The 24211-nt window shown below is 35.0% G+C and overlaps 2 protein-coding genes across 3 annotated transcripts in view; both read left to right on the top strand.

Moving 5' to 3' along the window:
* prkch (protein kinase C eta) overlaps positions 1 to 17127 on the top strand; it is a 39702-nt gene extending 22575 nt beyond the window's left edge. For both annotated transcript variants that reach the window (XM_005801097.3, XM_023353338.1), the window contains exons 10-14: positions 3407 to 3561; positions 8350 to 8488; positions 10329 to 10517; positions 15207 to 15353; positions 16673 to 17127. In XM_005801097.3, the coding sequence (XP_005801154.1) occupies positions 3407 to 3561; positions 8350 to 8488; positions 10329 to 10517; positions 15207 to 15353; positions 16673 to 16822 (780 nt within the window). In that variant the 3' untranslated portion in view covers positions 16823 to 17127. The remainder of the gene's footprint in view (positions 1 to 3406; positions 3562 to 8349; positions 8489 to 10328; positions 10518 to 15206; positions 15354 to 16672) is intronic.
* A 3146-nt stretch (positions 17128 to 20273) lies between these two features.
* hif1a (hypoxia inducible factor 1 alpha subunit) overlaps positions 20274 to 24211 on the top strand; it is a 23986-nt gene continuing 20048 nt past the window's right edge. Inside the window, exon 1 of the mRNA XM_023352592.1 lies at positions 20274 to 20581. Coding sequence (XP_023208360.1) covers positions 20550 to 20581 — 32 coding nt within the window. The 5' untranslated portion in view covers positions 20274 to 20549. The remainder of the gene's footprint in view (positions 20582 to 24211) is intronic.

Raw genomic sequence — 24211 nt, 5'->3', positions numbered from 1 at the left:
AGCTGTCTGGAAGTTAATGTTATGTAACTCATGTAAACACATTTTCTGTTTGTTTGTCTGAGGCTGTCAGGCTAGTGTCAAGCGATGACGCAGCGACACTGCTAATGGGTCAGAGAATAATCACCTGTAGGCGGGAACAACACCGCCGCTGTTGCAGCTCATGCACCAGAACACTTCCTTGTTTTCAGGAAATTTGAATTTTCAGGTCATTTTGCGGTTTTAATTATGGAACTGTCGCTCCTGCCAGGGATTAATTATTCTGTCTTGGCAGATGAATGTCGAAGTTTTTAATGGATTTTCTGTTCAGAGTCTGGTTAAGCTGGTAGCTCCCAGTTACTGGTTATGAGAGAAAGGAAGGAAATGGGACGGAAGAGATAGAATATGAAAGAGTGAATGAAAAAGGAATTAATGAAAGAAAGAAAGAAAGAAAGAATCAGGAAAGAAAAAAAACACAAGGAAAGGAGGAAGGAAAGAGAATCAAGAAGGAAGGAAAGAGAGAACCAAGATTCAAAGAAAGAATGAAGAAAGGAGAGAATAAAAGGAAATAAAGAGAGAAGGAGAGAAAGAAGGAAAGAGAATGAGGAAGGAAGGAAAGAGAGAAAGAACAAAGAAGCCAGAGAGTTTCTGCAGAACGCTTATTTTGGGCAAAACCAAACTTTGCATATCAAAGACCAACCAGACAAAAAGTACTGATGGCAAACTTCAGCTTTTAGTTTGACAAGTGATTTAGATGATGATTTATTAGACAAGGACGAATTTAAGATGTATAATTCAGTAGGAGCTTATAATAACCCTTTTTCTTTCTGTTTCATGTTAAATTAAACTAAACTTTTCCTGTTTTACGTCAGCTAGAATCACCAAAATCATTTAATTTTGCTAAATAATAGGTGGAGAGATTTTTGTTTTTAAAATATATGCTGACAGAGTGAAAATAAAGCAAAGCATGGATTTTTTATGATGTTAATAATGATATTATTAATAAAATAAATCAATAAATAATAGATTTTGCACAAATTCCAGTGGTTCAGAGCCTAAAAAAAAATCTTTTTTTAAAACTCTTTAAAAATTCAAAGCAGCTAAAAAAATCTAAACTGGTTCCTTGATGTGGGATTTCCAGCTCAGGCGTGTCTCGTCTCATTCCCATCAGCTACTGTTTGCTGACGCCATTGTGATTACAGATTAGATAAAACACAAAGAATTACAGAAATCCAAATGTCGTCCACAAGCATAAATGGCTGTCTTAAAGTCTTGTAGTGAATGTCACGTCACTTTAACTCAGTGAAATCATAATATTTTTAGTTTTTAGGTCTCATTTCCTCAACTGGTCAGCAGGTGGCAGCAGATTTCCAGACTTTAATCTGACAGAATGACTCAGAAGTAGCCGGGTTTAGACACAGGATGCCCTTAATCTGCTTTAGATGTTCAAATCATTCCTGACCTACTTCTTACTGGGAAGAATTGATCTGATGGTGCGACCAATTCTCAGTTTATTCTGCATTTCATCGCTATCAGCTCTTTCCTGGTAATCACCGCAGACATTGTCAAACATTGTTGTGAAATCACCTCGTGCAAAAGGTGTTAAATTATCGCAGATGTTGATTTTAGTCTGGCGTCTACGTAAATGCCGGTGTGGAAAGAGACGCAGAGGAAATGAGTGAAGCTTGTGGTTACGTCTGTAGAGGCGGACAGAGGTGTATTTTTAATTCTGCACTTTGTCTCCAGTGTAGCTGTTTAAAATTTCTTAGAATAAATGATGCAACTTTTCATTGGAAGTACACTTCATATTTTATTTTCTAATAGAAGTGCAATTTATTAGTGGCCACAAAATACATTTAATTCAAACATTTATTGCATTTGCTACAACCGAACCAAAGAAGTGCAAGATTGTGACGTTTAACAACAATTAGTCTTGTTTTTTGTTTTTTTATAAATATAAATTTACATGCATTTGTATTCACTCCCACCGCTCTCTAGTTCTCATCCCTTCAGTATGACAGTGCCACCACCATGTTTCACCATATGCGTTCAGAGGGGCTTTCTCTCCATAAAGAGCTAGAGGGTTTAATTTTGTCTGTTCATAATACCTGTATCTCCTACATGGTTTGTAGAAAACAAAACATTTTAGAGCTTTTTTTTCTTGCTACTCTTCAATAAATTGATTACTTACTTCCTGTAGGAAGTCGGCTACACTTGATTTTATTTTGGGATGTCAGAGAAAGGGGTATTGAACACAAAAATGTCTGCCACATTTCAAATTTATGCCTCCAAACTAATTTAGATGGGACCTATAATTATTACATTTTAAACTTCCATTTTGGTCTCAACTGCTTCTAAAAGCAACCCAAGTACTTAAAAAACTCACCCAGCTGTTTTTTGTAGTAATTTAATGTTTTTTGGTGTTTGGAAAATGAGAAGTTTCTAAAGTTTCCAGATTGTTAAACCAGATTCCATGGTTACTTAGCAACCGTACTGAAGCCCAGCTTGTTACCTAGCAACCCTAGCAGAACTCCAGCATGTTTGGTCAGCTGATTTTACCCCTGCAGATAGTTGGTATAAATTAATTCTTTTACATTATACGTAATATTTGTCAGGATTTGTTATAATAATTTGGATTTACTCAACATTTGTAATTGAAAAAATATTTTAACCAATAATTTAATTAATTTCTATTTAAATTTACTTGATTAAATCAATAAATTTTAGTTAAAGTTGAATATATGTTAATTGTCCCTTTGTTGCCATAATTTTAAAATCTTTTTTCTGAGCGTGTTTTGTTGTTGACTTACTATTCATAAACCACTTGCTACATTTTTGTTGGTTGTGCAGGAGGTTCCACTTCTGCTTTTCAGAGATTGGAAAAGCACTCTCTAAGAAGCAGAGTGCAGTTATATGTGCACAGCTTTCAGCCAATGATTTTGTGCAAAACATTATGTTAATAAAACATGTTTTTACCTATCCTGACCTGTTCAAGGAAGAATAATATGTCACCTTTAAAGAAAAGCCAGGTACCATTTTCCTTCCGCTTCATAATTATGTTTTACCTTTTGTTGGTTTGAGACATAAAATCCCAGTAAAACTCACTGAAGTTGGTTGCTATAGTAAAATGTGGAAATGTTTAAAGGTTGGGAAAACCTTTCCATGTTCTTCCTCTTAAAGTGGTTTTCTTTTCCCCAGGCTGATTAACAGACTAATCCTCACCACTCGACAAAGATTTATGGCTCATATCTGGATTTATTTGCAGTTGGCTGCACAGAAATTCATAAAACAGACATGTAAAATTTATGAGCGGCCATATTTGATCTCATTCTGCACACACGGTCACTGGTTTCTGTAATAACACTGCAGCCTGAGGGAAGCTGCAAATGTCGTCTCCTCATTTAGATTGCTTTATTTTTTTAAATTGCAGGATCGTCTTTTCTTCGTGATGGAGTTCGTGAACGGAGGCGATCTCATGTTCCACATCCAGAAGTCCAGGAAGTTTGACGAGGGCAGAGCGCGTTTCTACACGGCGGAGATCACTTCCGCCCTGATGTTCCTGCACAGCAAAGGCATCGTCTACAGGTTTGAGACAAAAACTCATAAAACATGAGGTCACACAGGAGCTACAGAGTTCAGAATACGTGCTCAGAAGTGTCATATTAAAAAAAATTCTTTCCAAGGTTCATATGAAGAATGTAGCCTGTGAAGCAATAAAAAGGAATATAATTAAATATTCAGACCTGATCTTTCTCTACAATACTCATAAGTTAAATTAGTAGTTTTATTTTAAAAGCTAGCAGGAAATTGCAAATCCATGTTTTCATTTTTATGCTCTTGGAAGACTTAAGACTTAAGTTAAAGCTGCACAGAAATTCACAAAACAGAAAAATTTATAAAATTTATAATTTTTCTGTATAAATGACAGAAAAAATGGAGTTTTCCCACAATTCAGACTGTTTTTCTTTTATAGAAATTTTTTACTTTTTACAAAAATGAGGTTTATTTTTACAAAATTCAGATTTTTTTTTTTTACACAATTTTGACTCTTGAGAATTATGCCTCTAATCTCAGGATTTTGACTTTTTTTTTTTTAGAATATTCAATTTTTTTAACAAAATTCACATTTGTTTTTATAGAATTCTGATAATTTTTTTACAGAATTCACAAGATTTTTTTTTATAAAATTCAGACTTTTTTACGTAATTAATTTTTTTAAAATAGAATTCAGAATTAATTTTTCTTTTTTTTTACAAAATTCAGTTTTTTAACAATTCAGATTTTTTTCAGAATTCAGACTTTTTTCACAGAATTTGAACTTATGATGTCATATATTATTATGATTTACACACTAGTCAATTTTGTGAGGTATAATTTACAGAATAATGTCACAAAATATTGAAAAAGTATTGCCCAACATGTCAATATTTTGACAATGTACTGAAATGACCTGTAACTATCTTAATAAACTATTTAAACATCTATTATCAGAATCAGTGCAAAGACTGTGTTGCACGCAGCTGAAGTCTAATTCATTCCCACTTTACCCACTGATCATGCATGGAGCCTCACAGATGAGATTAACCAGGATGTCAAAGGTCACAGAGAGTTTGATGAGCCATAGTCACTGATGAAAATGTGGATTTATTGCAGCTGGTCTCATTACTCCAATATTGTACAATAAATATCGCAATCGCATGATTTCCTCAATCTGCAAAGCTGGAAAAAGATTCATGTAACACAGTTTTAAGTTTGGTCAGTTTTAATTTGGCCTTAAAAGCCAACATTAATATTGATAACGGCAGACAAACAAATCAAGCGTTGCTTTGCACTCTGAGATAATAATAAGATGTGGGATCTTTTTATTCTGCCTGAAGGAGGTCGGCTGGCACAGCGGCGGCCGTCCTCCCAGTGCATGATGGGAGGGAAGGGGGCCATCATGTGAGCAAATAGTAACTCCAGAGTTATATTTAGGTGACCATGTGTCCTGCAGTCTGGGACCAGCACATCCCACAGCTTCTTTAGAATGACGGGATAAAGTTACAACCTACAAAATAAAACTAAACCTGGCTACTTAATGTCAGTCTGAGTGATTTTATCTTATTATTTTGTGTCCAAACTTTAACTTATCTGCAGATATTGCTTCAATATTTCCACATGATTAATCATTTGGCCCCCAGGCCGCACTTTGGACAACACAAAGAATTTTTCTGTTTATTAGCCTTTTTTCTGCTTTTATTTTCATTTTGTTGTAAGCCACAAACCTCCAGGTTAAAATAGTACAAAAATCTGTACTATTTTAACTTTTAGCTAAAGTTATTAAGAGCCATTTTGACTCTGGAGTCGCAGGTTACCAAACCCTGAGCTAGCTTCATTTTCATCTGTTTCCCAGTCAAACAGCACATTTCAACAATAAAATGGTGCTAAGAAGAAGAATAGGATTTTCCAACACAGTAAAAAAAAGTTCCGTTTGTGTCACAGCATTTGTCAGCACTTCCTCTGCTCCCTTTTGGAAATTTTCACATTTGTAAACAATTATCTGAGATTCTTTCTAATCAGTGTTGAAACCAGGGCTTCCAGTTTACCCAGTAAACACAGGAAACTAAGCCTGACTCGACCCTGCAGTCTAATGAGGTTAATTAGATCAATGTTGCTGGTTATATTTTTTTTGATGTGCATCTCTGTGATGAACAAACAACATTAATGATGCATCTGGATATCTTGGATTTGTTGGGCGCTACACTGCAAAAATAAAATCTTTCCAAGTACTTTTGGTCTAGTTTCTAGTGCAAATATCTCAGTACGCTTCAAAAAAGACAAAACTTAACTTCCAAGAAAATTTTCAGCAGGATGCAGGAGCTTGTTTTAAGTAAATAATTCCTCAACACTGATGAAAAACGTTCTAGTTCCACTGGCAGATAATTTCACCAATAAGACTTTTTTATTTTATTGGTCAAACAATGAAACTAGTAGATTTTCATCAGTATTAAAGAATTATTTACTTAGAACAAGCTCCTATATCTTGCTGAAAATGTTCTTGTAAGTTAGTTTTATCTTTTTTTAAGTGTCTGAAGATATTTTCACTAGAAACTAAGCCAAAATTAGTTGGTAAAATTGCAGTGCAGAGCCTAAAACAATTGCATTATTATCATTTTTACTTATTAATCAATAAAATTATAACAATAATGACATATTCAGTAGTATTTTTATTCATTTCAACTAGTATTCAAAAAGGAACAATTCTGCAGAGTTAAATCAACACTATGCCGAGTCTATTTGGTCCTTATCAGAATTGGTGTTAATTTAACTCTTTTCAGAGTTATTTCACCAAGAAAATGAGTAATTTTAACACTTGAAAGAGTTATAACTGTAGTTGAAATAACTCTGTAAGAGTTAAATCAATGCCAGTTCTGAAACGGACCAAATAGACTCGGCATAGTGTTGATTTAACTCTGCAGAATTTGCTGTGTGAACAAGGTGAATAATAAAAACACAAAACCCTACAAAGTATTTTTGATCTAATGTGAAAATATCTCAGTTCACTTGAAATAAAACAAAATTAACCTACAAGTAAGTTTTTATCAGAACATAGGAGCTTGTTTTAATAATTTCTTATTAAAACTTATGAGACATTTTTCTCTTTATAAGTGAAATAATCTGACAGTAGATCTAGTGCTTTTTCATCAATATTAGGGGATTTTTTTTTAAAACAAGCTCCTATATCTTGCTGAAAAGTCACTTCTAATTTAATTTTATCTTATTTCACGTGAACTAAGATGTGGTACTGGAAACTAGTCCAAAATCCTTGGTAAGATTTAGTATTTTTGCAGTGTAAGGCTCTGTTTTCCCATTATTTGGTTAAACAAAGAGAGAAGTGCTCCGCTGGAGGATGAGTCAATGTTACACAAACTTCTTCAATCAGAAAAAAGCAAACCAGACCCAATGAGTGCTTAATCAGCAGTCAGCCTTTCAGCTGCTGGTTGCTGCATTTATCATCTCCTCCTTCCATGGAATTCACTCACTCCTTTTCCCGTTGGAAACTAAAAAGTTAAGTTTCATTTCATTATATTAAATCTCATCTGTGCAGCTTCAAGCCTCATCTGCACAGTGACCGTTGCATGAATGCTGGGTCATCTGATCACAGATTAGAGCTTAACCCAGGAGCCCACACTCAGCAGCTTTAATCTCATGTCAGATGACAAAGCAGCAGCTGAAACGAACATGGAGATGGAGATTATTCCTGGGAGGCTTTGTCTTCAGAGTCGAAACCTCAGCGGAGAGAGCCATACTCACCTGACTGAATCAGTTCAGGCATCAGTTACCACATTTATAGATTACATCTTTGCTGCACCTGTGCATTTTACTGTAAGCTTTATTTCTGGATGGTTATATAAAAAAGCTGCATGCAATTCTTGTCAAAGAAAGTACAAGGATGATGCTCTCTGACAGCGGCGTCCATCTTTCTCACCATGTGAGTCAAAACTGTAAAGTTGAAAGTATTTGACAGCCACAAAATGTTTTTTACATGTTTGGACAACAATATACAAAATACAATATTTCTACATAGTAGAAAAGATCTAATTTCTGTGGAAAATTATAGATCTGAAACGATTAAGTGAATTATTTGTGATCGATTATTTAAACAATTTTCAACTAATTTAGTAATCAATTAATCGTTAATTGGAACACACAGACTTTAACAAAAGGCCATTTTCTGACACAACACAATCACAGCAAATGAAGCCAAAACTGTACAAAAAATAAGTACATTTTAAATTTAAAGTATAGAAAATACTTTATCAGTAAATATTTTCTACCCATAGCTCTTCCAGTGGCATTGTTTTAGTTTATTTTGTTTTAGCTATTCAAACTTTAACATTTACAGTAATTTTTTTTTGCTGCAGATGCATGCTGTGTTGTTGCATTTTAGGCCATAAATTTGTTATTTTCCTTTTTAAAAAGAGGAATTTATTATTCATTTGCATCTCTTAATGTATTTCTAATGTTGTATGAAATGGCTAAATTGATAAATCTACAATTTTTTTAATCTGATTAATCGTCAAAATAATCAATCGATTAATTAATAACTAAACTAATCGTTAGTTGCAGCTCTAATCTGCAAACAAGGTTGTTAATATAAATTTTTTCTACTGTCTTTGGACAGTCTCAGTTTTAGTAAGTTAGTTAGTTAGTTGTTTTGTTGCTTTAAAGAGGATTTTCTCCTTAAACAAAGACCAAAGTGAAATTTGCAGGAGAATCTGGATAAATATTGACATAATAAACACATTTGACTGTGTTAGACAGTTTGTGATCATGTTCTGATTGATTGAAATGTTTTTATTTTTGTGTTTTTCTGTTTGTTCTGCCTTGCAGGGATCTAAAACTGGACAACGTCCTGCTGGACAAAGACGGTCACTGCAAGCTGGCGGACTTCGGCATGTGCAAGGAGGGAATATTTGAGGGCGTCGCCACCGGGACGTTCTGTGGGACTCCGGATTATATCGCCCCAGAGGTCGGTTAAAACCCTGAGATTAATGATTTTCAGGATTAATGGTTGGTTTTATTTACTTGTTTATTTTTTTGTTTGACAAAATTCTCCAAACTAAAGAGGCAAAAACATGATTTGGATTCATTCACAATGCAGGAAACTCTGAAGTTTGAGTTTAAAAATGTGGACAAACAAAATGGAGTCTGGGAAAATGTTTCTGTTTTTAGATTTTATTCTGTTTGCTTAAAGTTTTATTTATTCATCCAGCCATCAGTACATCCATCCATTCAACCATCCATATTTAACTTATATTCTAACGCATTCTTAAGGTTGTTTTGTCTGTTCTTATTCATGAACTGAATTAATACAAGAATAAATCATCAAATATCAGACTCAACCTCGTCAGTGTGCTTCACTGAACGGATGTGACACGGATGTTTAAGTTCACAAAACATCCCTTATTATAAACGACAGCGCTGTAATTGAGGAGGAAAAGGGGAATTATTTCTGTTTAAGATCAGTATAAAAACTTTAAAAACTCTGAGCTCATTTTTTCATAAATATATTTAATTATAGATTATTTGTTTTTAAACTGAATGAGCTCCATTCAGCCTCCTGCGGTCTTTGAGCTCGCGTGATGCAGTTTTTCCATCAGACCGCCTCCGTATGAACAAACATGGCGCTCGTTGCTCGTCACTTAAAATTCCTTCCTGACTAACTGGAAGGCAGCGCAAGCTTGTAAGCTTCCCTGTTCGCTCTTAGGATGCACATTCAGCTGCATGTTTGCTTTTCAGAACCCCAGATTGTCTTTGTTTTTTTCCAAGCAGTCCAGAGTGTCTGAATTCATGAAAGGGCCGTTTTAAAGTGCTTGACCCGAATCCAACATGACTAAAACTCAAGTTATGAATATAAATGAGACTTTTCTGCTCTCCGTGTTTTAAAAGGAAACTTTACAGAGCTTTGAAAATGTGTTTGCATCCTTGTTAAGTAGAGGATTTAACTTTTATTGAACAGGGTTTTTTTTAACAGTTTTGCTATGTCTGCTTACTGACTGAACTGTGGAATCAGGAAATCCCTTTTTAATCATGTAAAATTCACTTTTTGTAATTTTTCTACTTCTATTTTGATCTCTACTGCTTCTAAAAACAGCACATGTACTTAAAAAAACAGCACATGTATTTAAAAATGTTTTTTGGCAATAAGTTAATCTTTTTTGGTGTCTGGAAAATGAGTCCTTTCAAAAACCTCCTGATAAGTCACATTCCATGGACACTATGCCGTTACCTAGCAACGCCAACCCACGTTACCTAGCAACCCATTCTGAGTTCCATCTTGTTTAGTCAGCTTTTTGGCAGTAAATTCCTCAACAAAGAAAAAATGTCTGTATTGTAAATGATGGCACAACTGTAAATACTTTCTAAAATAAGGTAGGTTTGGATAAATTTCTTTTTCTTAATAAAAGTTTTATCAAATCTGTTTTTATGCTTTGTGTGAAAATGTCAAGTAAAAGGTTATTTATATAGCACTTTCACAACAACCCCAACTGACCAAAGTGCTTCACAACAGTCACAACGTCACAGTTAGATAAGTGATAAAACAAAGAATAAAGTTAAGTTAGGTAAAAATAATAAGACAATCTCTGCAGCAATCTCCCATAAACTCGAATTAGTGAAGTACTAATATTCAACTGTTTTTTTTACTGGTCATAAAATGTTTTTTTGACCAGTCAATTCAGACATCTTAGCCTGGTTTACGTTTTGCATGTATTTTATTATATATTAGTGTTTTTTAATGTGTGCCTTTATGAATGAGCAGGATCTGTTTCCCAGTAGGGAAGATAAAATCTCCACTGATGTTTCCACAGATCCTGCAGGAGATGATGTACGGCCCGTCGGTGGACTGGTGGGCGCTCGGCGTGCTGCTGTACGAGATGCTGTCAGGCCACGCCCCCTTCGAGGCTGAAAACGAAGACGACCTCTTTGAATCCATCCTCAACGAGGAAATCGTTTACGCGTCCTGGCTCAGTAAAGAGGCGGTCAACATCCTCAAAGCTGTGAGTTCAATCATTCACCATGAATTTCCCAATCAATTTTTTTTTTTTTTTTTTTTTAGGGGGACTTACTGAGGAAATTTTACAATATTTGCAAGTTTTTGTATTTCTATTTGGGTCTCAACTACTTCAAAAAACGAGACAACCAGTTGAAAAAATATTCAGCTGTTATTTTTGGCAATAAGTTGATGCTTTTTGTTGTCTGGAAATAAAACACCTCCTGATTGACATTTCACAGGTACTGCACCGTTACCTAGCAACCCCAGCCAAGCCCAGCCCCGTTACCTAGCAACCCCAGGGGACCTCCAACAAGTTTTGGTCGGCTGGTTTTACCACGTTATTGCTGAAAAAGACAAGAGTTTTTATGTTCACTTACTATTCAGAAATCACACAACGGTATTTCATTTATAACATGAAAAATACTTCTTGGTATAAGAGAAATAATCTGCCAGTCAAACTGTTACTTTTTAAGGAAATAATTGCTAAAAAAAAAAAAAAGGTTCGTACATGGTTCTGAAAAGTTACTTGTAAGTTAGTTTTGTCTGATTTCAAGTGTACAAAGAAATTAGCACTAGAAACTAGACCAAAATTACTTGGTAAAAGTTTGTATTTTTGCACAATACTTGCTGTATTCTTGTTGATTATGCATGAGGCTCCACTTCTGCTTTTCAAAGATGTGCAGTTGTATTATTGCGCAACCTTTTCACTTATTTGGATCTAAAGTGACGAGAAGCCATAAAACAGCTAATTCTGAAAAGAGCTTGAAGTAGACTGGTCAGACCAGGCTGAAATCTCATCATCTAAGAATTATGAAAACATAATTTAATAAACTATATTTTATAGACCAAAGACTGATACTAACCTATTCATATAAGCTTAATAGATCACCTTTAATAAGAAGAAAAATGATTGAAGTTGGTTGAATGGTTGAACTTAGTGTGATATTTCATTTATTTGCCCTCTAATGACACATTCATGAAGGAAATCAGGTAATCAGATGACCTTTGACCTGCTTTGCTGATAGTTTTTCATCTGTTTCTCAGGATTTTATGCTCTGGGTTTGTGTTTATGTTGTCGAACAGATGGAGTGGTGTTATTGCAGCTTGACTGGCTACAGTTGGAAATTTTCCAGCCAGCTGTTTGGTTTGTTACATAACTATATTAAGGCATGGTTCAGTTGCCAGCCTGAGCTATAAATATGACGCCTCCCCCCTTTCTGTAAGTGATTCCACCACGCTACAGGAAACGTCACACCGGCCTCCTGTGTTGATTCGTCCTCGGCGGCGGGTTGGTGTGGAGGGATTTGGAAAGCGCGGCTCTATTTTTATCAAAGGTTAATTCTCTGTAAGGTGCACCGTGGCTTTGAAAGGTAGTTCACAGAGCTGAGTTGTTCTGCTGTTCAGAAATTAGATGATTTACTTGGTAAAAATCATAAAGTCTGAGTTCATACTTTCACCACAAACACCTAAGTCTTACCTAGTGTGTTTCTAGTGCAAATATCTTAGTACACTTGGAATAAGATACAACTTAAAAGTAACTTTTCATTAAGAAATATTTTTGTTTTAAGAAAATAATTCCTTAATATTGGTTAAAAAAAAAATAAAAGCACTTGTTCCATTGACAGATAATCCTATTTTCTAACATTTTTCCCATTTTATGAATGAAATAATCTGCCAATGGAACTAGAACTGGGTTGCTAGGTGACGGGCTGGGGTTGCTAGGTAACAGCACAATGCCCTTCATTTTGAACTCAGTGGAACTAATAGTTTCACCTAAAACAAGATGGTGTATCTTGCTGAAAAGTTATTTGTACGTTAGTTTAATCTTATTTCATGTGTAAAATGTTCTGTTTTTGCAGTGTAGTCCAAATATATTAGTACACTTGAAATAAGACAAAACTAACCTAAAAGCAACTTTTGCAGTAAGACATAGGAGCTTGTTTTAAGTCAATACTTATTTAATGTTAATTTTTTAAAAATTAATAGTTCCACCAGTTTAACATGTACTTTCTCATTTATCTTGCTGAAAAATTACTTGTAAGTTAGTTTTATCTTATTTCAAGTGTACTAAGATGTTTACACCAGTTTGTGTTTTATAAATAATTTGAGAGTTAAATTGATTCTGTGCCAGCTGGAGAAATGTTCCAGCTGCTCAGAGGTTTTATTCTTGTATTTAATGCTGACGCGGCAGGTCTGGGTCTGAGGATGGCACTGATGGCATGAAGCCATGGAAAATGGCATCAGCTCCACTTTTCTGCCTGCAACCGTCTGAACCGGTTGACCCCCAACTCGTCTGTCTCAATCCTTTAATTTTTCCAGCTAAAACCTGATATTCTGAAGGCAAATGGAGAAGACGAACAGTTAATGTAAATGTTTTTATGAGAAGATAGTAGTAAAGTAAGTCAGAAAAAAAACAAGTTGCTTAAATCTACTATTTTAAAGATTTTATTAAGAAAGAGTACAGCTCTGGTTTTCCAGTAGTCACTTATTTTCCTCTAATGACTCATAAAATAGAGAGGGGAAGAAAAAAAACATTCTCCGGGCTCTTTGATAGAGGCAGACATTTTAAATCCTGCAGAAATTAAAATAACTTCCTCAATAATTCGTCAAGGCAGATTTTTCTAATTTACATCACAAGTTTTTGAGCTTCAGATTAAGGGAAAAATGAGCTGATTTAGATCGTCGTTCGAATGATTGGTTCATCTTTTCCAGTACCAGATATTTTAATTCAGAATACGGGATAAACAGCTTGTTCCTGGCAGATTAATTCACTTATAACAAATGCGTTTTCGTCAATATTAAGGAATTATTTACTTAAAACAAGTTATTACTTCTTGCTTAAGCGTTAGCTTTGTCAGATATCAAGTGTACTAAGATATTTACTATAAACTAGACAAAAAATACTTTTCAATATATTGGTAATAGCGTATTAATCCAAGTTTGTCCTTTCAGACTATTACATTTTAATTTCGAATAAAAGGAAAAGAAAAACACTTAATACTAGAACTGTAAGATATTTTAAATATCCGAAATAAAACAACCAAAAATAAAAATGGATTATGTAAACAAAATTGCCCTTCAAAACAATAAAAATCATAAGAATAAATACTATACAGCTCGTTTTAATGATTCATATGATTTATTGATTAATTGCTAGCTGAAAGATTTATACATTAGAGAAAATTTTTAAAAGAATAATATCTTTGCTGGAGTAACATAAAAACAATGATAAAGTTTAACCTAAAAAACTGAATTAATTGTTTGTAAAGTTGAAATATTTCATCAATGAGTTGTAATTATGCTCATCAGGAGGAGCTGATGACTGTAATTCAGATGAACGAGGCCTGCTGTGTTTTTGAAAACTAGAACCCTGCAAAAGTACAAAAATAATAATTTTGGTCTAGTTTCTACTGCAAATATCTTACATTTAAACAAGACAACACTGGCTTATAATTAACTATTCAGCAAGATTTTGTTTTAAGTAAATATTTCCAGAAAAATAACTTGTTCCACTGGCAGATTATTTGCACTTAAACACGACATTTTCCCATTTTATAAGTGAAATAATCTGCCATTTTAAGAAATTAGTGACTTAAAACAAACTCCAATGTCTTGCTGAAAAGTTACTTACAAGTTAGTTTTGTCTTAATTTAAGTGTAGTAAGATTATTTGCACTAGAATCAAGACCAAAGATACTTGGTAGGATTTTGTGTTTTTGCAGTGAAGCGTCTTTCAGGTTATTATAGTAACGGTCGCCGTGGAGACGGAGCGTGTTGGGTGTGTTGTGCTTGTCTGAGCGTTACTTCCAACGCTCCCCAGCGAACACAAACAGCCAAGAATGCGCAGGTTCCTGGCAAAGGCGAGGTCAAGCAAGCGTCGCCCTGTTTCCTCGGGGTCAGAGGTCACTTCCTCCAGACCGCTAGCGCTCAGCAGGGGATTCACTTATTGTCTGAGTTTGAGCAACACGGGGAAGTTGAGGCACGTCAGACATTTACAGTACGAAGCTGAACTTTGGCCAAGTGTGTGTGTGTGTGCGTGTGTGTGTGTGTGTGTGTGTGTGTGTGTGTGTGTGTGTGTGTGTGTGTGTGTGTGCGTGTGTGTGTGTGTGTGTGTAGGGAGGTGGAGACTGACTGGATGGGTTTCATCCAGTCTAGCCAGCTTAATCCAGCTGAAGGAAACTTGATACAGTTTGTCATAAACACTCAAACCAGCCGAGTCCAGTTCACTATTATTAGGAATGTTAGTAGTAGTACTACTTGTAGCAGGAGAAGTAGTAGTATTTGTTGTAGCGGTGGTACTATTTGTTGTATGTGTAGTACTAGTATTTTTTTTATAGTGTTTGTATTTAATTAACATGTTTTCAGCTCAGCTTTTCCAGCAGATTAGATGCCAAAATCACACAGATCATTTACATTTATTTTTAAAAAAATCCAGTTTTCATGTAGTAGTAATAGTACAAGTAGTAGTAGTAGTAGTTGTTGTTGTGGTAGTAGCAAAAATAATAATATTAACATAATTATTTTTGTTTCATGCATGTTCAGCTTTTTCAGCAGATTACCTCACAGATTCTGCTTTCAGCATTCACACTTATTTGCAGAAAAATGCTATTATTATTATTATTATTATTATTATTATTAGTAGTAGTAGTAGTAGTAGTGGTATTGATGAATCCTGCTTTTTTTGGGTTCTACAGTTCCTGACCAAAAACCCGGCGCGGCGTCTCGGCTGCATCCCGTCAGAAGGAGGCGAGGACGCCGTCATCAGCCACTCCTTCTTCACCGACATCGACTGGGAAAAATTAAACCACAGAGAAATAGAGCCGCCATTCAAGCCAAGGATTGTAAGTCATTTAAAAAGAAAAGAAAAGAAAAACTCCACTGGTGGCATATGAAACCAGATAGACACATACACTGTAAAAACAAACTGCCTCCTGGTGTGGCATCATGGGAAAAAATCAAGCAAAGGTTAAATTTGCAGATTCTGGAAGGTGCCATATTAATCTTTCATTTTACATTTTTTAGAGACTAAATTTAATTATTTTGTCATAATGACCAAATGAAAAAGAGGAAGTAAGGCGGTGGCAGTATGATGCTTTTCTGCTGGAGTACAAGCAAGCTACACTGTAAAAACACAAACTGATACCAAGTATTTTGGTCTAGTTTCTACTTCAAATATCGTAGTACACTTAAAATAAGACAAAACTAACTTAGAAGTAACTTTTTGGTAAGATATAGGAACTTGTTTTACTCATTAATTCCTTAATGAGTTAAAACTCATTAAGGAATTAATGAGTTTCAACAAAAATACTAGCTATAAGTCATATAATCTGCCAGTGGAACAAGACATTTTAAAAAATTTTGTTGTTCTTGTTTTAAAGGAAATTCTATAAAATATGAACAAATTGTTTGTTAATTTCTGAATTGGGAAAAAGTTCTAAAAAAGCTTAAATATTTGGTATTTTGAAAATAGACGTAATGATTTAAAACGGGGATAGTTTGGTCTAATATTATATAAGGCAAATAAAAAATATAATTTGGACTTAATGCAGTTAATAATCTTTTAGTTATCAATTAATGAGATTTTTAACTTGTCTTTTTATACAGTAAAATATGCAAATAAATATTTTAATTCCTTTTTCAACTAATGAAATGAACATTTTACTGCCTAACTTTAATGAACCATTGATTATTTGTAGCAAATGATGCATCTCAGGCTAAAAAAAATCAACATGTTTGATTTATCAATACAGTGCAGAGATAATCTGGTGATTATTTTTGGATTAATTGATTAATAATTGGACAGAAACAGGTGCTTAATAGTTATTTTTAATTTTTTACAGAATTTGAACCAGGTGAAGCTAAAACTGCCACTGAAGGAGTTTTTGTAGAACATATTAACAGATGGATTTTTTTTTGTTTTAAATGTATAATCTATATATTTTTGTAAATTTTTTTGCTCTGAGAAAGTTGTTCTTTCAGAAAATGTATGATTAATCAATTACTAAATTAGTTAACGATTATATCAATAATTGTTTCTTCACGATTAATCAGATTAATCGTTTCAGCTCTGAATGTAAATATCTTTTGTTTCTTCTCTTATATTTATGGTTGTTGGTGTTTTATTCTGACATTTTCCTCTCATTTCTTTGTTATTTTCCAGAAAACGCCTGAGGATGTGAACAACTTTGACCCGGACTTCACCCAGGAGGAGCCGACGCTGACCCCCATCGATGACCCCGTAATCCCTTCCATCAACCAGGACGAGTTTAGAAACTTTTCCTTCACTTCGCCTGACCTTCTGAACATCTGAGAGGCTCCACTCCTGGCATTTATCTCCCAGTTTTCCTCCCAGTTTCTACTGAAACCACTAGAACTTCATCGCCGTCTCCGACTCCAACTCATGGAGACACCGGGCGTTAGCTGAACTCCTCTGCACTCGTTTAACCCCGGATGTCGCATTTTTCATCTGATTTTTATTGTTATTTTACTGTCAGATGGATTCACTGGCACTTTCAGCCGTTCTGTTGTAAAGGATTTTCTTCCTATTTCTTCAAATGGAAAAAATACTTTTTAAAAAAAAGAAAATAATAAAAATGTTCTGCGTTCAGAAACACACACCAGTTTCACACGAATCTGCCAGATTTCCAGAAAGGTCCAAATACCAGGTAAGTCCTGGAAAACCTGTGACTGGAGCAGATCAGTGACCTACTCTCTCTCTGGAAAAATACAAATGCACACAAACTGAAGAAGTTCTAAACGCAGCAGAAGTTTTTCACCGATTAAAGATGGCAGAACCTGATCAACAACCTGCAGATAAGAGGCGGCGCATTAGCTGTTTATTTGGACTCTGCTGCTCTCGTGTTAAACATGACGCAACGTTTCACCGACTCATCCTGATGGGGAAATATAAAAAAAACTAGATTTCGCCACAGCAGTGAAACAAAGAGAGAGTGATTGCAAACGGTTGTATGTTGGCAGAAAGAAAGGAGCATTCACTCTGTAAACACAGAGGCGGCACTGCAAAAACAAACTCTTACCAAGTGGCTTTGAATAGTTTCTGCTGCAAATATCTTTGTGCATTTGAAATAAGACAAAACTAACTTGCAAGTAATTTTTCAGAAAGATATAGGAGCTTGTTTTGAGTCGATAGTTCCTTGATATTGATGAAAAAATACTAGTAAAATGGCAAATTATTTCACTTGTAACATGACATTTTTCCCATGTTATAAGTGAAATAATCTAGAACTTTTATATCAATATTATGGAAATATTGACAATAAGCTCTTATGTCTTGATAAAAAGTTACTTGTACGCTCGTTTTCGTGTTATTTCAAGTGTACTCAGATATTTGCACAAGAAACAGAAACACTTGGTAACATTTTGTGTTTTTGCACAAAACTTTTTTTTACCAAGTGTTTTTTTTTTTGGGTCTAAGTAACTTTTCAACAAGATATGGACTTGTGTTACACTGCAAAAACACAAAATCTTATCAAGTATTTTTGGTCTAGTTTTTAGTGCAAAATAAGACAAAACTAACTAATAAGTAACTTTTCAACAAGATATAAGAGCTAGTTTTAAGTAAGTAATTCCTTAATACTGATTAAAACTGCTAGTTTTCCTATCATACTACTTCACTTAAAATATAGGAAAATGTCTTTTTATAAGTGAAATAATCTGCTAAGAAAACAAGTATTTTTTAAGCAATATTTAGGAATTATTTACTTAAAATAAGCTCCTATATTTTTGCTGAAAAGTTACTTGTATGTTAGGTTTGTCTTATTTCAAGTGTACTGAGATATTTGAAACTAGACCAAAAATACTTGGTAATATTTTGTGTTTTTGCAGTGTGTGTGAAGGCTTCCTGCTCTCTGGCCTGTTGGTTTAAATCCAAGAAATTCATGAAAAACGTTCAGCCCCTGATAAAAGCGGAACAAAAAGCAGGCAAACAGGGAGAGCTTGAAACTTTCACCTACATTTTCTGATCCTGCAGCGGACGGGTTGGGCCTTCAGCCGAGCTTCAGTTTTCGTTGCTAAATAGTGGAGGATAAACAGGAAACCACACACGGCGTCACTGCTGTCGCCTTTAATCGAGAGAGGAAGAGGAGAGCGACGAGATAATTTATCAACCTTTCTGTCCTGCAGTAAGAAGAGTTTTGGCTTATTTTCATTTCATTTAAGTGAGAAATCGTCATAAGGGGAAAAAAGGCTTGAAAACATCCATTAGTGGAATTAACCTGCTTGTGGATTGATAATATATTAATTTATTAAATATGACTGTACATCTTTTCTTTCCTCATTGAAGTTACTTGTATCAGATGGAGCACCCAGAAGTTTTACTCAAGTAACAGTAGCAATATTACTCAAGAAAAAAATAAAAGTACAGTGCCATAAAACGTGAAAGTTACTCAAATAAATGTAACTGGTACTTCTGTCACACCTCCATGTTTGTCTTTTTTGCAGAATAATTTTAACTCAGCCACATTAAATCACTTTCGACCATAGAAAGACAACATGACTGACTTTGAAATTCTATGCCTTCGTTTTGTCTTTTGAGCCGTTATTTTATTCTCTGTATTATCCAAAAACCAGCTGCGCTTTATTTAGATAATACATTTGAAGGCCACAAAAAGACCCACAAAGATGTTCTGTTTTCAATCATCAAATATCGCAGCAAATATCTGAATAGCAAGCAGCAATTGCTTTTACGCAAAATTGACATTTTCCCGTTGTTATGTTTCCATTCGGGTCTAAAATGCTTCTAAAAACAACCCAAGCACTTAAAAAACACCCAGCTGTTGTTTTGTCAAGAAGTTCACGTTTTTGGTGTCTGGAAGATGAACCATTTCAAAAACCTCCCAAATGTTAAATCACATTCGACAGGCACTGTTACCTAGCAACCCCAGTCAAGCCCAGCCCGTTACCTAGCAACTCCAGCCGAACTCCAGCACGCTTGGTCAGCTGGTCTTACAATGGCTGCTGAAAAAAATAAGTGTTTTGTTGTTGACTTGGCACAACTGCACTACAAAAACATAAAATCTCACCAAGTAATTTTTGTCTCTTGTGCAAATATCTTAGCACACTTGAAATAAGACAAACTAACTTATAAGTAACTTTTCAGCAAGTGTATTAAGATATTTTCACTAAACAAGACCAAAAATACTTGGTAATATTTTGTTTTTTTTTGCAGCGTCACAGCTCCTTCCAGGAGGATAATGCACCCAGCTGATCTCTGAATGGTTTCTTGGACGCGGTAATGAGGTCACTGCCCTTCAGAGGCCTCTGCGGTCTCCAGATCCCAATCCAGTAAATCACCTGGATGTGGAAAATCTCTTCCTGGATGTGCAGCTGACGAAAACTGGGTCAAACCCAACATCAGGAAGCTGTACCTAATAAAGTGGCTGCCAGTCTTTATTTTCCTCACTTGGTTATTTGTTAGAGATGTGGAATCCAGAATAAAGTTTAATTATTTCAGCTACAGTTCTTCTTGAACAGCTCAACGCCTCCCATAAATCCACGGTAGTGGTGACGTAACGTGACTTTTACTTTAGTAATTTCTTGGACGGCTACTTTTTACTTCTACCTGAGTAAAAATATGTTGAAGTAGTGGTACTCTCACTTGAGTACAGTTTTCTGCTTAGAAGCGGCTTTATAATAGTGAAAGTATTTATTGTGAATGGACCGCGCGCGTTCCCGCTGTGGAGCAGTCATGTGACTGCGCGCCCCCGCGGCAGCAGCGGGCGGAGCCTGCGCGCGAGCGCCGCCTTCATGAGGCAACATTGTCTCGGTGAAAAGCGCTCATCCAGCGTGGCACTATTTTCTCTTCCTTTACGCAAAAACTAACCAAAAACCTCCGTTTTCAGAAGAGGATAGTTTGATCTTTTTGGACTAAGCAACAGCTGAAGGAACTTTTATGTGATCTACACGAGGATTTGCGGGATAGCTTCAGTAAAAAGTGACATTTTGGTTGATTTCTCGACGCGACCGGGTCCAGCTTGACGCTGATAAGAGAGGCTCGACTCCAGCCCAACCGTCCTGACATGGACACAGCGATCATACCTGAAAAGAAAAGGTAATGTTGCGGCTAGCTGATGCTGCCCTCTGGGGTTAGTCTGGTTTTTAGGGCACTCTGAGAGCTTTGGTGTTTCGTTTTGATTTGTTTTTACTGCCAGCCGTGACATTACGGCCTTAATTTCAAGGTTAAGAGCTAGTTTCCTCTCTTCATTCGTCTCGGTGCTCTGCTAGCTCGACTAGCATCTTAGCATGCGGCTAACAGCGGGTTTTCACAATTAAAAACAACATTTTAAGCATGTTACCATTAACAAATATTATATTCAGATTCTTAATTGTTTATTCAGTTGATCCCGTTTACCTGTGTCTGATTTAAGGCTTTATTCACCTTTTTCTGCTTTCTGCATTTTAGTGCGCTAGCCTTGATGCAACAAGAGCTTTATTTACATTTGATTGACGGTATTCAGCCAATAACTCATCTGTGCAGGTGTTTGGTTTGATGTGGCAGCTTTGACAGTTCAGTGAGCAGCTGTGTTTAGTTTCTGCTGAAATATTAACAGTTCTGAGTTTAGGTGTGATCAAATAAGTAATTTAAAAGGGTTTTTTTTGTTTGTTTTAGCCACTGAAAATAGCCAGAAGTTAATTCTGTTAGTGGGATTACATCTGCTCACTAGTAAAAGGTAGAAACAACTTATTTACGGCTGCTGACGTTGTGCCAAAGGCCAAGATGTTGACCACAGGTGCTTAGCGGATGAAGCTTCCCGAAATAGGTGAATGAGTTTCAGATTAATACAGTAGTTTAAGGCCAGATTCAAGCGACAAGGGGTTCCTGCATCAAATCCCCAACTAGTAGTAACTGCTTATAAATTAGTTTTAGACAGAACTTAATGCACTTGTTATCTATGCACTCAACATTTCTATGCAACTTATGCATAGAGACATTTCTTTAAGGTGTAAACTTAAAGAAACCAATCAATTGGCCAGAGATTCAACACAAAAACAGATTTTTTTCTGTACATATTAATTAAATACATTCAAAGTAATCCATTTTTAATGCACCAATGACCAGCATGCAATTTAAAACACTTTTTTTGAGTTTAGTTCAGGTAAAATGTTAGTGTTTATTATTATTTTATCCATAAATGGATAATCCTTATTATCTATTAAGGAACCCTTATAAGTTGATGATAAAGTACGTATTTTAAATCAACATTAGCCATGAAAATCCTGGTTGTTGCATTTCTGATTTTAAAAAAGTGTGAAATGGTAGGAAAAAGCACAAAGATCAAGGTTTCCCCCAGAAAACAGTGGTTGGGGCGCTCTGCAGGCATTCATCCAGCCTGTGTTTGAATTAATAATGTTTAAAGTTGACAGGAAATTTGAAAATATCACTTGATAATTATGTGTTATTGGAAGATTAATAGATGAACACCAACTATAAAGTCTTAAAAATGCAAACATAATAATAAAAACTTAAATAAATAAGCAATGCTAAGCTCAGTAGGGGAACAAGTAAAGCCTGGTGGCCCGCCAGGCTTATATTACACTGGAGGAAACCCTGAAAGATGTATTTGTCGATACAAATTTGTCAGAAGTTACAATAATCATTTCAAAACAATCAAATAAGGAGAAAAGAAAGAAAAGAACCCCAAATCTTATATTTACTGACCATAAACCAGCCAAACTTTCTTAACCTTTAAATACTGGTTGTTGTTTGCATTAATTATAATTTTAGGTGGACACTGACTAACAAAATCCTTTGGCTTTGCATTTATTTGACTTGGAGCTTTTGTTGTTGATTTTAATATTCAAACTATTTGGTCATTTTGCTGGAGCATGATTCCAAGGCAACACTGAAAAACAAAGTTTGTAAATCAGAAAAATGTCTCTAAATCCTTCTTTGACAGTTTTGTTTGAACTGATTCGTCTCACTTGAAATGACAGAATCCAGCCATCCTTAATACAATGCTGGAAACATAAATTGTGCAATCCCAACTCTAAAGACGGGTAGTCGTTTCCTCAAAATATTAGCCAGGCCTGGCTGCCAGCATCAGATGTAACTTGAGCTGAGCTGTGTTGGTTTTATACAGTTTCTTCATTGAATACTCACTGTAGAACGGGGAAACCTCTTTATTCATGCTGAAACTATACAAACAGTCATGGGAGAAGTGTTAAGTTTAAAATATTGTTTTCAAATCTGTATCCTGCTACATATTTTCAGTTCTAGCTTGTTTGTTCAGTAATCATGGGAGGATGTTTGGGTCAAATCTGTGGACAAAAAACAAAAGAAACTTTGTTTAATGGGATTTTCAGAGAGCCATCAGTAAAAGAAGCAAACCAAGGCCAAAATAATATATTTGCACCTTTAGTTGTAACCAATAAAGTTGTAAAAAATATGCACCATAATTTAATTCAGTCCAATTAAAAACATCATCTTGAGAGAAAAAGTCATTTAAATTTAATCACACAAACCTTTAAAATAGTTATGAAACAGTGAGTCAGGTTCAGTTTACTATTCAAATTAGTTTCAAAAGTTTTCTAACACATAAGATTGTATTGTGATTGACTTGCAGCATTTATTGACCATTTAATTACGCAATTTAACATTTTGAATATAAATTTGCTAAGTGGAAACATGACAATTTTGAAAACTCATTTTTTGATAAAAATTCTTGGTGTTTAGTTTTTTTGGCCGTACCAAAATTGGTTTATTTTGCAAAACTCTTTTTTTGCATCACACTAGTCACATGATCAACAACAGGATGTTTCCACTGATGGAAACCACAAAGATGTGGAAGACAGGAAGTGGTTGGAGGATGATTGGCGCATCATTCTTCAATGACTTACTGTGTGAACAAACTTCTTCACGTTTGATTTCTAATTGTGTTTCTTAATTATTGGAAACGCCACAATTGCAAATAAAAAATTTTCTTAACGAAGTGTTAGCGAACTCTTGACAAAGTTTTGCACACATTTGTAAAGGAAACGCAGCTGCTGGAGAGGAAGATCTCCCATTTAACAGGAAGAAACCTCCAGCAGAACCAGAACCAGGTGACCTGACCAAAAAAAAAACCAGTAGAACAAAACCTTTCTTTGTTTCTGTGTTGGTTAAAAGTAAAAATTTTAAAACAGAAGTGGAAGAACGTTCAGTTGTTGGCAGGATTACTAGATAGCAAATTTAGCTAGGCGATAAATTAGCCCAAAATTGGCAATAAACGATAATATTGCTGCTTTGACACCATTTTCAAGTATTGATTATGCAAATTGACCCGCTCAAAGAGCAAAAAATCTGAATTTTGTAAAGAACACTGAACACCGGAACTGGAAGTTTTTTATTTTAGTTTTTGCTTAAAGTATATTTAATTGGAGAAGTATCGTGTTTAGCGTACGAGTCCAAGACAAATTTCTCTTGGGAAAATATCCAAAATAAAATGACAAATTAAACGGAAAGAAAAGCCACTTACTATTAAATTCAGTTTATTTCTTTAGTGCCAATTCACAACAAAATGGTGTCTCAAGGCACTTTAAAGAAAGTGAATCATTTCAATTAAAACCAAAATAATCTACATCTCTGTAAACAGAATTACCCTTAAAAATTAATGAGACTGGTAATTATTAAGCTAATTGATCATGCGATTAATTGCTTATTGCAACAGGCTTAAGCATCATTAATGCCAGACCATTAGAGAAC

This window comes from Xiphophorus maculatus, chromosome 19 (genome assembly GCF_002775205.1).
Source record: "Xiphophorus maculatus strain JP 163 A chromosome 19, X_maculatus-5.0-male, whole genome shotgun sequence".
In the NCBI taxonomy this organism is placed as follows: Eukaryota; Metazoa; Chordata; class Actinopteri; order Cyprinodontiformes; family Poeciliidae; genus Xiphophorus; species Xiphophorus maculatus.
This window is presented reverse-complemented; position numbering and strand designations above follow the sequence as displayed.